Source organism: Anomaloglossus baeobatrachus, chromosome 6 (assembly GCF_048569485.1).
Source record: "Anomaloglossus baeobatrachus isolate aAnoBae1 chromosome 6, aAnoBae1.hap1, whole genome shotgun sequence".
NCBI classification, from domain to species: domain Eukaryota; kingdom Metazoa; phylum Chordata; class Amphibia; order Anura; family Aromobatidae; genus Anomaloglossus; species Anomaloglossus baeobatrachus.
In genome coordinates, this window is record NC_134358.1 from 526,440,918 (window position 1) to 526,456,586 (window position 15,669).

At 40.3% G+C, this 15,669-nt stretch overlaps 1 protein-coding gene across 1 annotated transcript in view; it reads left to right on the forward strand.

Annotated features, from left to right (window-relative positions):
• Nucleotides 1–14,299, forward strand: part of LOC142243519 (mycocerosic acid synthase-like) — a 33,484-nt gene extending 19,185 nt beyond the window's left edge. The window contains exons 4-7 of the mRNA XM_075315529.1: nt 4,219–4,379; nt 5,521–5,724; nt 7,781–7,962; nt 8,316–14,299. Of these exons, the coding sequence (XP_075171644.1) occupies nt 4,219–4,379; nt 5,521–5,724; nt 7,781–7,962; nt 8,316–13,772 (6,004 nt within the window). The 3' untranslated portion in view covers nt 13,773–14,299. The remainder of the gene's footprint in view (nt 1–4,218; nt 4,380–5,520; nt 5,725–7,780; nt 7,963–8,315) is intronic.
• The last annotated feature ends 1,370 nt before the right edge of the window (nt 14,300–15,669 follow it).

Genomic DNA, 15,669 nt, shown 5'->3' on the forward strand with positions numbered 1-15,669 from the left:
GGAGGCTCCCACTTCAACCCAGAGCCTCTTAGAGGATGTGAAGGAGCGCGGCATGTGAAGGCTCCAGCCTTATAAAGTCAACCTTAACAGCACCGCCGACAGAGTGGGGTGTGAAGGGACATGCCGGGAGTCCAGACTGGACCCGCTTTTCTTCCAAATCTTTAAAATAAAATAAAAATGAGAAAAAAATATCAGAGAATGCAAGTGTGTGTTCCTCCTGAAACACAAAGTATTGAACTGGATAGATTGTCATCCAGGGAGTGTATATAGCCCGGAGGGAGGAGCTACACGTTTGAGTGTAGTACTTTGTGTGTCCTCCGGAGGCGCTAGCTATACACCCATGGTTTGGGTCTCCCATGGAAGGGACGATAAAGAAATGTATCGTAGTAACCAATAAAAGCGTCCTTAGTGATATGTAAATAGATCACAATGGACCCATCACCAGTCCAGGACAAAGCAGCCAAAGAAAAGCCGCTAGCTGTGCATATATCCTAGCAACAGACATGGTTAACCCCAACACTACTCAAAATGGGCGATCATATACAAAGATGTAAAGCACGGGATGCAGTGGTCGCCAATGGTAACCAGCGACCAAACATCACAATGGTGCCTATGAAGATCATACAAAGTACAAAAAACATGCCTGCCAAACAAGAGACAGATAGGCAGGGGGAGGGGGGGGAGGGAGAGACTGCCACAACATTTGTAAATGAAAACATGCAGGTGAAACACAAATATATACAAAATGGTAAAGCACCATAAAAAAAGGGAGAAAAAGTAAGGAGAATTGTCTATCCTTAATTTATCCATAGCTGGACCTAATCATAATGTAGAAAAACCCAGCAGAAATGCAGGCTCCCTGAAAACCCCTGTCATCTTGTAATAAAGAGGGGCCAAAAAAGTGGGCTAGAAAGAATTTGGTTATAAGGCAAGGCTAGACCTTCCACAAGAACAGATCAGCCAGCGGCTAGAAGGAGAAGGGGGGCCTATCAGATAAAGCAGCCAATCAAATGAAGCAGCCATAGTTGATTTGATCATTGAGGCCATCAGGATGGCAAGTTTTAAGATGAAAAATCATCCTGGCCTCTTTTTGTAGTAGAACACGATCCAAATTACCACCTCTGGAGGACATTTTGACTTTGAGGATACCCATAAATTCAATGGCTTCCCTGTTAGAACTGTGATGTGTATTCATGTGCCTGGCGATAGGGGTATCACGATCATTCCTGATGTCCCCCATGTGTTCGCCAATACGTCTACGGAATTCACGCACAGTTTTACCGACGTATTGCAACCCACAATGACAAGTGGCAAGGTACACCACCCCCTTTGTTTTGCAATTAATGAATTCCCTAATGGTCAGGGATTCACCCGTAGAGGTACTGGCGTATTCCTTAACTATCTTGATGATTTTGCAGGCAACATATGACCCGCACTTAAAGCAACCAGATGGTTTACCTGGAATCCAAGTGGTTTCCACACTAGGGGGTATAAAGTGGCTGTGAGTTAGTCGATCATCCAACGAGCGGTTCTTACGGAAAGTGATCGCCGGTTGAGGTTTAATACAGTCAGCTATGTCTGTATCCATTCCAAGGATACCCCAGTGTCGCTCAAGTATTTTTCTGATGGTTGGGACACATTTAGTGTACGTGGTGATGAGCCTCACAACTCCCCCCTCATCATTTTGTCTAGATTGGCGGGAAAGAAGTCTTGTCCGGTCCTGATCAAGGGAAAACTGATAAGCTTGTTTGAGAATCCGATCCGGATACCCCTTCTCCAGGAAGCGGGATCTCAAGTCAGCAGCCTTAGCCACAAATTCACTCCGATCAGAACAGTTCCTTCTCAGATGAAGGTATTGTCCCTTGGGGATACCCCGCCTGAGGGGTAATGGGTGGTGATATATACCCTATATAGATCGCACAAGTCCCCCTGTGTTAGATATCGCCCCCATAGTGCTGTCCATGGCCCCTATATAGATCGCACAAGTCCCCCTGTGTTAGATATCGCCCCCAGGCTGTTGCCCATAGTAAAATAAAACACTCTTTCCTTACCTCCTCCAGCGTTTATCTCCCTCCTGTCTCCCTCCGTGCTTCTCTTCCTTACTTCCTGGTTCTCAGTGCGGTCATGTGATCGGCACAGCAGACTGAGATCATCGCTGAGTGCCTGATCACAGTGGAAGCAGGGACATGGGTAGAAACGCTGGAGGGGGTAAGTAAAGCTTTTTTATTTTAGAATGAGCAGCAGCCTGGGGGCCAAATCTAACACAGGGGGGCATGTACCATCACAGGGGCGCGCAGAGACATATAATATGCACCGCTGCCCCAGCCTCTCACTGCGTGCGATTTCAGCACCACCGGAGATGGACAGCGGCTGTGCATATTATATGAGCGGGAACAGGAGATCAAAGGCTGCAGCCCGCAGCGTTCACCTGCCCCCAGCACAGCGCCCCCACCTCCCCTGGACCCTGCAGTGTACATATATATATATATACCCCCCCACGTATATTCGGCTTATAAGATGCACCCCCTACTTTCCCCCAAAATTTGGGGGAACAAAAGTGCGTCTTATAAAGCGAAAAATACGGTATTTCATATGGTACAACCATTTTTCAGTAGATTTGAAAAAACTATGGGGCAGATTCAGCAAAACAATTTAGCCAGAGTTCCAGCATAAATTGCTTTCAAAAGTTGCAAAAATTTGTGCAACTTGAAGTTGCGTGAAAATGTTGTAATTCAGTATATTCATAGTGTTTAAGGTTTAAGGTAGACCTAAGCCCTTTGAGTTCAACCCATGACTTAACCTAACATGTTGATCCAGAGGAAGGCAAAAAAAAACCATGCCACAGACAGTAATACGCGCATTGTGGAAAAAACTCCTTCCCGATTCCACATACAGCAATCAGACTAGTTCCCTGGATCAACACATTTCTCAGCCCAAGACTCCAGCCTACACAAATCCCTCTGCAATATTAAATTATCCTCCTCTGTTTTAACTATCTTGCATAATTTAGTATTGTGTCCTTCATTGTTGTCAAAAACCTGTTGCCTTTGCTGGACCTGCAGGTTTCTGTTCCCCAATTTATATCAAGGTAGTTGAAGTCCCCCTTGATAATGACGTCCCCCTGATTCGCTGACTCATCTATTTGCTTTATGTGAATATTTTCTTCTATTTCCTTTATATTCGGAGACTTGTAACAAACCCCTATCAGTATTTTATTACTCTTTCTCCCTCCCCTTATCCCCACCCATAGGGCCTCTACAATTCATTAGCATCACATATATTTTCACTTAGGATGATTTTACATATAAACACACACCTCCCCCTCAATTATTTGTATGGCCATTTCAGAACAGACTATATCCCTGCACATTAACAGCCCAGTCATAGCTCTTATCCAGCCATGTCTCCGTTATCCCCACCATATCATATTTGTTTACAACAATATTAATTCTAATTCTATCATATTTGGGTGAGGCTTCTGGCATTAGTGTACATCCACTTGATGTATTTCTCCGTACTTCTACTCTTGCTTAATATATTGATTGTCCTCACCCCTGCCCTCATGCCACCACCAATTTCATTACTTGTACTCAGGTCTCTAACTGCACTATCTTCCCCTTTTGTATTGTAATTGTCCTCCTCTGTCCCTAGTTTAAACACTCCTCCACTCTTCTAGCCATTTTTTTTCCCAAGCACAGCTGCACCCTCCCCATTGAGATGCAACCCGTTCCTAGAGTAGAACTTGTAGCCAACAGAGAAGTCAGCCCAGTTCTCCAGAAACTAAAAACCCTCATTCCTAGACCAATTTCTGAGTCACTTATTTACCTCCCCAATCTCCCGCTGCCTCTCTGGCGTGGCATGTGGTACAGGCAGAATTTCAGAAAATACCACCTTACAGGTATTATTATTAATTTATAGCCTAATTCCCTGAAATTATTTTTAAGGACATTCCACCTACCTCTAAACTTTGTCATTTGTGCCGATGTGCACCAAGATTGCTCGGTCCTCACCAGCCCTTTCCAGTAATCTGTCAACCTGATCAGTGATGTGCTGAACCTGAGCGCCAGGAAGACAAAACATATTTGGGGGGATTTGGACTGTCCAACTGATGTTGGAATCCTGTACTGTATCATGAATATTTACATGTCTAAAGTATAAAGAAGATCTTTATACATCTAAAAAGACTAAAAAACGTTATTTATTTATTAATTAATTAAGGATTGCTGAATTTGACAACACAGTATTTGGAATTAATAAACCAGAGACTGAAAATATGGACCCACAACAAAAGTTACTGCTTGAATGCACATACCGAGCTCTGGAAGATGCAGGCTACGCCTCAGAAAGTATACATGGAAGTAAAACTGGAGTGTTTATTGGTAAGAAAATTAGTCTAATAAATTCCTCTAAAATATCTAATTAAAAAAAGTTTGCAAATAAAAGTAAGTTGCATAGGAAACACTCTGGGGTACCATAAATGGCCCCAAGTTGTGCATAATTAAAGGAAACTAACCACTAGGATTTTGCTATTTGTAGTAAAGGCGGCACTAGGATGTTGAATCCAAGCATACCAATTGTTCAAAGATCAGATGCTTGGCTGCAGAAATATCTTTAATCAATGTAGAAGAAATGCACTGCACTTTGTGGTTCAGGATCCAGGTGTATATTCTTCACCCTGCGTCTTGTATTGCACGCTAACATCAGCAATAGTGGTGTGGCGTTATATTTAAATAAGGAAAAGGGGGCATGCAATACAAGATACAGGACGAGGAATATACAAGGAGGATCCGATCCACAAAGGCCTGACCCCGATATACACGTCAATCAAAGGTGCAGAGTATGGACGTTATTAAAAAAAATCAGTGTTCGAATTCGAGGGGAAGATGTTGACCCCTGACCAAGAATACACCAAAAAGCAAGCAATCATCCAGCACTAGAGAAACACAGCTATAGTCATAATCACAGCATCAGTGGAGCTCTGGAGCAAAGACACAAGCCGTTGGGGTGCTCAGCCAAATTCAAATCAAAAATTCATCCAGTTCACTTCACAAGAAAATAGGTTGGCACTCACCCAGATTTCTTGGTTTCTATTGCTTTATTTCATCCAGGGGTAACAACACCGAGGGAGAGGGGGACGCGGGGTGGCATGTGGACGACGGCCGTTTTGCACAGGCAAATGCGCTTCTACAGGTCCTGACCCATAGAAGCACATTTGCCTGCACGAAACCGCTGTCATCCACCTGCCACCCCACAGTTGAAACAGTTGAAGGTATTGAAAAACTGATGCCATATTTAGAATCACAGGGTTTCATTAACTATAGAAGCAGTTTCAAAATAAGATAACTAAAATTTGTTGTGCAGTGTTATTAGAATGTTTAGTATTTTACCTTTTTGTTCTTTATAAATATTATTTTTATATGCTCTTCTTACAATATTATTAGTCCACTGTGTGGAGGAGAATAATAAGTAAATAAATGATAATGATACCTCAGTATAATATACTATTTTATACGTTTACAGGTCTCATGAACAGAGATGCCGACATTATCTATTATAATTCTCCAGAAAACATTAATCACTTTAATGGGACTGGGACAGCAACGAGTATAGCTGCTAACAGGATATCATACTGCTTTAATCTGACGGGACCATCTCTAACAATTGACACTGCCTGTTCTTCATCTTTAGTTGCTTTACATTATGCATGTCAAGCCATCAGGCAAGGTAAAAACGTTTATATAGACTGAAATATGAAGAAAAGCCTTAGAATTTCTTTCTTCTTGTGAACAGCTTTGATGACAGAGCTCAGAGCATAATTATCTAATGCTTCCTTAGCCACTGAAAGGCTAGAGATGAGCATATCGGTTTGAGTTAAAATTAATAAAATTATGCAAATAAAATTCAACTTCATCCTTAAACAAGTTAAGAAAATAAGGATACTCACCCAACCCACCCTTATCTGCCACGAGGCACTGCTTTGGTGCTTTTCTTCCATCCAACCTGGCCTTTTCTTATGTCTTTCTTCAGCTCCTGGCATCTTTTGCACTGACTAGGCCTTGCATCATTATTACATCAAGAGCAAGTCATGACATATGAGTAGAGATTAGCGGGCCCACGGAAATTCGGTTTGTCGGTGTCAGCTGAACTTTAACTGAAGTTTGGTTTGGGACCCAAACTTGAACTGAATCACAATGAAAGTCACTAATTGGGCAGTTTTGGTCTCTGCCCACATGTAGTAAGTCATATCAGATCACTTCCGGGGGTGAGTGGGCAGGGTTTTCCATTATTTTTTATAGGGTGGGGGGTGCACGCTACATGCGATTATGCTGTTGCTAACCCAGTGTGAGCTGTTCAAACACTGCAAGCAGAGGAAGCTCAGAGATGCGCCACAGGTGAGTGTGAGGTGGTGACCCCTTTTCTTATCACCAGGGGCTATCTTTACATCTTCTCCTGTTGTGACGCACGCCAGGCAAGAGAATACCCGGCATGCCACTAAAATTAGAAATAAACAGGGGTACAAATGTGTCGCCCAGGGACCAGGGGGGTACTCAGATCCGGGCCACGAGGTCACTTCTGTGGGTATCACGGTGGCGTGACCCGGTCTGTGATCCCAGGCTCCACAGTAAAAGGGGGTTTGGTAAGGGAGATTTATATTGTCCGTGACGCCATCCACGGTTGTGTTGATTGGAACACCACCGCTGCTCTGGACGGGGATCCCGGGAGTGATGATATGGAGCAGCTAGATGTTATTTCTCCCCTCCGTGGGTAGGGGGTTGGTTGTCCCGGGGCCCGGTGATGGGGTAAGCAGGGAGCAGGGCGCAGTGCTGCGGTGTGGTGCCCGAGGGCACGGGCGTACTCACAAGTATTTCACACAGAGTCACTGGTAACTAGGAATTGCCGGTGTCCGCAGTCTTCGGTACGGGGGTGTTAGTGTCCCACACACGGTGCAGCAGCTCCTGTTGTTCTTTCCCTGCAGCCAAGTGCCTTTCTCTCCACTCTCTTCCTCTTTCTCCTCAGCCGGGAACGGGGAATCCACTCCCCTGCAGTGATCCGGGTCACCCTAGGTACCGAGGGGCCACCGCCCTGCTCCGGCTACCTCTGGCCCCTTCCTCACTACAGCCTGTCCCGGCCCTCTCGGAGCACGCTTTGCTATCAGCCTGGGAGCTACAACTCCAGACTCCTCTTCTGTCTGTCTCTCCACACACTCTGCTCCAGCCCCTCCCCTCTGCTCTGCTTTTCTCTTACCCTGGGGGATGTGGTTTGTCATGCTGCACCGGTGTGGGATCAGATTACCAAGGAGGATTAACTCTTTTTGTGACAACCTGGCTTTGCCAGGGCGTCACACAAAGGTAATGGAAGGTGACCCTACTGTATTAACTGGTGAAAGATTACTTGGGCAGGAGGTGGTCAGTTGTGAGTACTGTAAATGTAGGAGATCCTACTATGAATATTGGAGGAAGTGGGCAAATGTAGTGTTCTGAAGGGAACGTTTTCTTTGTGAATGGGATTCCTGTATTATCTTCAATGTAGGCATACATTCTGAGAATTTTCCAGAGCCACAGTAATAGTTTAACGTAAATTTGTTCACATGGAACAGGGGTGAATTTTGCTAGGACGATCAAGGCTGAAACAGTGACCTAACAACTTTTCTTGGATGTCATAAAACATCTTTAGTCTCTCCAAAACTCAGTGTTCAATAGAAACAGTGAAGAATATTAAATATACAGTATGTACATTTGTGTTTGTGTTAAAATTTTACATTCGCTTATGTATATTTAAGGTGATTGTGAGATGGCGATATGTGGCGGTGTGAGTTGTCTCATCGAACCTCGCATCTTTGTTGCCCTTTGCAAAGCAAAAATGCTTTCTGTTGATGGTGTTAGTAAACCTTTCTCCAAACAAGCTAATGGATATGGACGAGGAGAAGGTTGCGGCATTGTTCTTCTAAAACCCTTAAAAAAGGTATGATATGTTTACAGTCTCAATCCTAACTGCCTCTGTCACCTCATGAGATCATGACAATGTGTGAGACCTAGTCACATCTCAGATCTGGATACAATAAATCTTTTTGATCATCTGTAGCTATCATTTAATTTTAGTTTTTTTTCCTCACACTTTAATTGCAATCTTCAACTTTCTCACTGCTACTGCCTCACTGTCTACTGTCCATTTTTCTCCAAAGTGACCAATACTTCAGTGAGATTTTTCCTTTACCCATGGTCACTTAGACTTTGATGTAAAAGTGTTTATTATCTCATCTTCCATTATTGTTTGCTGTGAGCATTCTGTTTAACATCTTTTATCATGTCTTTCAGGCTAAGGAAGAATACTGTAAAGTCTGGGGTCTTCTAACTGCAAGTGCAGTAAACCAAGATGGACACTCCGTATCACCAATCACACGACCATCTCAACATCAGCAGGAACTTTTACTACAGCATATCTATACTAAAACAGATCCAAGTTCTGTGCAGTATGTTGAGGCTCATGGTACTGGGACACCAACTGGTGACCCAACAGAAGCTACCAGCTTAGGAAATATCATTGGGAAAAAACGTCGTAATGGAATGAAAGCACTGAAGATTGGATCAGTTAAAGGAAATATTGGTCACACTGAATCTGCTGCAGGGGCTGCTGGGTTGATTAAAGTTCTTCTCATGATGCATCATGAAATTATTCCTCCATCTTTACATTATTCCAAAGAAAATGGCATCAAAATAATAGAGGAATCCAATCTCGAAATTCCAACTAGTCCAGAAATATGGCAAGAGGACATCAAATTTGGGAGAATGGCAGGGATAAATTGTTTTGGGTTTGGTGGAACTAATGTTCATATTGTTGTAAAACAGCATACTCAAGAATACCCTAAATATCATTCAAAAAGATCAGCTGAATTATTTATATTATCGGCAGCTTCCAGCAATTCCCTTCAACTCTGTATTGAAGACACAAAACAAGCGTTAAGCAATGCAACATCATTATCCCTGGAGAACCTGGTCTACACAGCAGCTTGCAGGAGAAGTCATCTAAATTACAAATATAGAACAGCATTTCTCACATCTTCCATAACTCATTTACATAAACAGCTAAAAACTGTGAGCAAATACACCCCTATAGCTAAATCCAGTCCTCATATAGTGTTTATATTCTGTGGGAATGGAGTCCTTTATAAAGGAATGTGTAAGATGCTACTTGAACATGAGCCAGTGTTTAGAGCAAAATGTATAGCAATCGATAGGTTGATCCAAGCTTACACCTCCCTTTCTGTGCTGCAATTGTTAGAGACGGGGTTTCACGATTTCTCAATGCCAGATGTGGCCCAGTTGCTGCTCTTTACAATTCAGGTGTCATTAGTTGCTCTTCTGACACATTGGGGGGTGAAGCCAGATGGCATTGTTGGACACTCAGTTGGAGAAGTTGCAGCAGCTCATTGTTCAGGACTTCTTTCACTTGATGATGCTGTAAAAGTTATTTATTACAGGAGCATGCTGCAATGCAAAGTCACCGGGGGCAGTATGCTGGTAGTTAGCAATCTACCAGTGACAGAAGTATCAAAAATAATTCAGTCATACAAAGAAAAAGTATGCATTGCTGCTTACAACAGTCCAACTTCATGCACATTGTCGGGCGACACTTTTTCCATAGATCAACTACAGGAGGAGCTGACCAAGAATTACAATGAAAAGAATATTTTTCACCAAAAGCTAAGTGTTCCTGCAGCATACCACAGCCCAATGATGGACCCTATATTACATGAGGTACAAGACATGCTGCATGATTTGGAAGAAAAAAATATGGAAGTTGATCTTATTTCTACAGTGACAGGTAGGCTAGCATCCAGAAGAGATTTCACCACTGGTGATTACTGGGCAAGAAATATTCGTGAACCAGTTGCCTTTCAACAAGCTATAGAAGCTTCAGCAAGAGATAAAGAAAATCCTATTTTCATTGAAATAGGTCCTCGGAGAGCACTACAAAGGAACATCATGGAAACTTTAGGAGCAAATATAACAGTATTACCTGCTATACAGCCCCAAAAAGAATTTGAAACGGTCTTTTCCATGTTGATGTCACTTTTTACTCAAGGATATAATCCTGACTGGAGTAATGTATTCGATGCATATAAATCTTCACCATCAACAATTCCAAGATATCAATTTGATTGCATCAAGCAAGATATTAAATATGAAAAAATTAGACAAGGGAGCCAAACATCATCAAGTCCCAACCATCCATTAATACATAGCGTGAGTGAAGATTTCTCTGACTTTCAATGTAAGGTTTCTAAAGTCATTACACCATATGTCTATGAACATAAAAATGGAGGATCTGCCCTTATTCCAGGTGCTTTCTATGTAGAACTTGGATTGGCAGCTGCGGCTACCAGCTTTAAACCTAAATTGCCTTTAAGTTCTTTAGAAATCAGTGCAACCTTTTCCAGCCCTTGCGTTCTCCACCAAGACTCTGTGGACTTAAAAGTCAACCTACACCAAGAAGACAAAGTAACACTTTTTGAAGTTCTAACATCCCATGTTTTTGCAAGTGGGCAAATACAAAGACATAACTGTAAACTAAACAAAGACAAAAAAATCTCAGCTGAAGATATCTTCCAGAGATGTACTTCAATTTTCAAAGCAGAAAATGTGTATGAGCAACTCTCCACATTTGGATTTGAGTATGGGAAGGCTTACAAACAACTGGGCGATGTTCATTATGGAAAAGATCTTCATGAAGGAATTGCCAGATTAACAGTGAGTGAAGAAGTCAGGGAAACAATGTACGAGTACCACATACATCCAGTTATTTTAGACTGCTTTCTTCAAATGGGAATTTGTGTTGGAACAGGTGCGAAAGACTCAGCAATCTTCCCATCATCCATAGGAAGTTTAACGATGCTACAGCCTCTTCAAGAAGAAATGATTGTCTACATGAAATTGATAAAAACAACAGAGAAGTACATTGAACTATGTGGATGTTTTGCAGATATCAATGGTTACATTTTAGTAGAAATTAGAAGTGCCAAGTTGACATTTGTAAAACAAACTGCAAATAACGTAGAAAACACTTTTTTTCATGTAAACTGGAGAAAGAGTTCACAATCCAGTCAAGCATCAGAAAATGAGCAAAAGCTTTTGATTTATTCTGACAAAGTTGGAATAGGTGAAAAGTTACCAAATTACATGCAGAAAAAAATGAACTACATTCCCTTCGACAATTGGAATTCAGATATTCAAGCACATAAGCTTCTTAACAGTGAATGTGAAGATGTTGTGTTTATGTGGGGAATCCAATCATTGCCTGAAGATATTCCAAATAATCTTACACAGTATCTATCGAAATGCTGTGAAGTCTATCAACAGCTGATTTTAACAATGAGAAAAAAGACCCCCAAGCCTTCCATTCGGACAGTCACATTCAGAACTGTTGACAGTACGGTGGATCGCATAAACCCTGGATTTGCTTTTGTTGGAATGACGAGAGCATGTATCATTGAAATACCTGAAATAACATTTCAGCTGATCGACCTTAGCTCTTCAAGTTCCCAAGATGTTGAGGCATTAGCCCAGGTTCTTCTTCATTATAATCCAGAGGACTATCCAGAGATCTGGATTAAAGAGGGTTCAATTTATACTAGTGAAGTTACTCCCACCATTACTGAAAGGAGAACACGGCAAATAAAATCTGATAATTTTACCCTTTATACTTCGGAGCCTTATACAGTAACTCAAATTTCTGCTGAGCAAACCAATTTCAATGTTTCTGTGCTTAACAGCCAAGATTTAAAGATTCGCGTTGATCAAATTTGTACCCACACAGATGATTATTTTGCTGTCAGCCTTTCAAGCTGGAAATATGGGAATACTCTGTACTGGAATTCTTTGGCTAATGATAAGCATGAGCTTGTTGCTCTGGATTTTGCCGGTGTTGTGACTGCTGTTGGCAAAGCTGTTAAGAAAATCCACGTTGGTGATAGAGTTGTTGCCTGTTATCCGATCACTGCAACCTCTAATGTCATTCTTCCAGAAAATGTTTGTTACTTAGTCAAAAAAGCACCATTGATAAAAAATGCACCTTGTATCTCATTCTTCATCTTGGCCTGGGAAATTCTGCACAATCAACTACCACGTGCAAAGAATAAGCCTAAACTTGCTATTTTAACGTCTGATGTAAAGTCAGTTCTATGTACAGTTTTGTCCAAGACAGCAAAAGAGTCTGGATGGGAACCTGTGATATCTGATGGAAGTAGTGTGGTTGATAAACAGTGCACTTCAATGGTTATTCTACCTACAGCTAGAGCTGTCACTATAGAAATGCTTAATACATTACCACTTCTTAAAGATTTGGTTTTGTTATCTGATCATAAAAATGTGAAAAACTGGCACAATATAATTCTTAGCAGCAAACAAGACTTTCACATTCACCTCCTTGATATTTTGGCTCCTTTCCAGAAGGCCTATTTACAGCAGAATGCAAAAGAACTGCACAAGTGGCTTTATTCTATATCTTCAGAAACCAATATTATCATTCCAAAAGTTTTGGTCCAGCATGAACCTGGATTGGATATTAAAGAAACCAGCTACTTTGTAACCCAGTCCCTACCTGTAATTGAGCTAAACGGTACAATCTCAAAGATACCAATGTCAGCACCAGATCCAATGCTTTTCAAAGATAATGCAGTTTATGTTGTCACAGGAGGTCTGACTGGTCTCGGATTTGAAACTGTGAAATTCATTGTGAACAATGGTGGTAGCAACATCGCAATTTTATCTCGAAGAAAGCCAACCCCAGAAATGGAACAACAGTTAACTGCGGTTCAGAATCAAAAGGAAGGTGCCAAGATAGTCTCCATACAATGTAATATTTCCTTCTATCCCGAAGTAATAAAAGCCATGGAATTAATGAAAACTAAATTTCCAAATATCCCAGTAAAAGGTGTTTTTCACAGTGCTGTTGTTTTTCATGATGCAGTTCTGCAGAATCTAAATTTGTTCCACTTTGAGAAAGTTCTCAGCCCAAAAGTAGATGGAGCAGTGAATCTTCACCGTGCCACATTGAACATGAACCTTGACTATTTTGTGTGCTTTTCATCTGTTGCTTCATTTCTTGGAAATGCAGGACAAGCAAATTATGCAGCTGCCAACTCCTTTCTAGACATGTTCTGCCTATACAGAAGAAATAAGGGTCTTTGTGGACAATCGATCTGTTGGGGTGGACTCAACCTTGGAGTCTTACTCAATCAACACCAAATTCATAAACTCTTAGAAGCAAAAGGGATACTTCTTTTAAATGCTGTGGAAATTCATGAATATCTGAAGAAATGTCTTCACATAAATAATTCAATTCAAGTAATTGTCAAATTTAATTTCAAAAGCATGTATGAAAGTATGTTGTCAAATATTCCAGGACTGAAGACGCGGTTCTATAATGTGATAGTAGAAGATATGAAGAGTTGGAATCAAACCCAAAACGAAAAACGACCTGCTGATGATAAAAGACAAACCAGTGATGACTACATTTTGTTAGTGGTCACTGAGCTCACTGGAGTCTGCTCAAGTGACATTAGTAGCAATACTGTTCTCAGTTCTCTGGGGATCGACTCAATGTCAGCTATGACATTACAAAGTCGTATCTTTAAAGAGAGGAATATAAACATACCCCTGGTAAAACTACTGGATCCCAGCACAACAGTCTCCAGTTTGGTGTCACTGGTTAAAGAAACCAGTTGTGATGAAAAAGAGGAAAGTAGTGACATAATAGAAGAAACTTATCTGTAATATAAAAACAAGTGGACAACAACTAAACTAAACTGATTCAAGTACTTTGCGTTACAAAATTCTGTGGACTTTTATTAACATATATGATACATTGTGATTTTGAGATAAAATACCAAGCCAACTTTTTATTTATGTTCTCATAATTTTGTCAAAATCTCAGGTTATTTTATATATTACCACACTGTACTTCAAACATGTTAACACATATATAATCTGCACTTACAGGCTCAAAATGTAAAAATAAAACTAATCAATATACACTTGTCTTCAATATGCCAAGCCGCAGCTAAAGCTGGGGCCACATTCTGTTTACTAAAGACCAGGGCAGTAATATTAGTATATTGATCAGTTCTTCTCTTTCAATTTTAAACCTGTAAGCAGTGATTTTTAATTCAATTATTTAAGCAAACATTCATGATGTTTTGGTCTACTGTATATAATTGTATAAATATGGCTAAATTTGTATATAGAGAAGCATGTTGGATTTTCCATCTTTGTTATATGTCCGTATATGTTTTAACGAAAAGTCTGATGATTATATATATATATATATATATATATATATATATATATAATTTTTTTTTTTTTTTTTAAATTATCAGCAACATGGACTTCTATAGTAAGATTTAAATAGGGATATAATTCTTGTACAATGATATTAAATAATATTTTAAATAACTACAACTACTGTATTTATAATTTGCTTAATAAAACTATTTACGCTCTCTATTTGAAATGTTACAGTCTTATTGTGTGACAACATTAATCCATAATAGATTTACCTTTTATTTATTTATTACAGGAATGAATAAAAAAGTTCTTACTATCAGCATGAAGAAAAATTACTTTTGTTTGTTTTAAAAACCCAATTCCAAAAAGTTTGGAAGCTGTGAAAAATGTAAAGAAAACAAGAATGCAGTGATTTGGAAATCTCTTACAGACATATTATATTCACAAGACATAAAACACAGATCAGAAGTTGAACATTAGACATTGAACTAATTTAGAAATTGATGGCGGCAACACATCTAAAATTGTTGGTACAGGGTTAACAAAAGGCTGGAATAGTAAGTAGTACTACTGAAAATAGCTATAGGGTCAATTAAAAAGATATATATCACTGTCCTAAAAAAGTTACGTTTACATAACATCTGTCAAAGTATTCCACTGGGGAATCCTCCTTTGGGCATTCCTCTTCTGTGGGTCAGTACAGTAGAGTACAATGAACTAAACTCTGCCTACAAGTCCTAGTCCTTCTGTAGTGTGAGTTGTCTAATTTTTAGTCTTAGCTTTTTTTGCTTCCTTCTTTTCATCACCTCTCAGTAGCATTCATGTCTCCTCTCCGAAGTGTCATACAGCTCCTGAATCCTCCAACTTCACTAATCTTACTGCAATTAATTCACAGATTGTAGTATGAACCAAAGCAAAATTTCCCCGGTAAAACATATATTTTGAAAAATCTTTAAACTCAAATTTTTCCAAGTCGAATGGAGGGTTTAGTTAACTGAGGACATGAAATTTGGGATTTTAAGCCACAAGGAATAACAACAACTATTTGTATTGCCCTATTGTCACAATGGTTTCAAATCACAGTCTGGGAAAAAAAATCAGTGACCATGTGGGTTCTTCTTTCTACTTCAGTGCAACCTAAACTGATTTCATTTTAAGATTTTGTGTTTAACAATATCTTTCCAAGTGATCCCGGTAATGTGTTGGAGAGGATGGGAACGGCAAAACAGAAGGGTCTGCCTCCAAACGGTTTCCGTGGGATCATGAGTTTGGACAATTTATTTAAGTCTACTAATCTGAGAGAATGTGAAGGTGTGTAGGGCTTAAGTAGAGGTTTAGGGCATCTGGGGCTTACAATATATCACAAAAGTGAGTACATTTCACACAT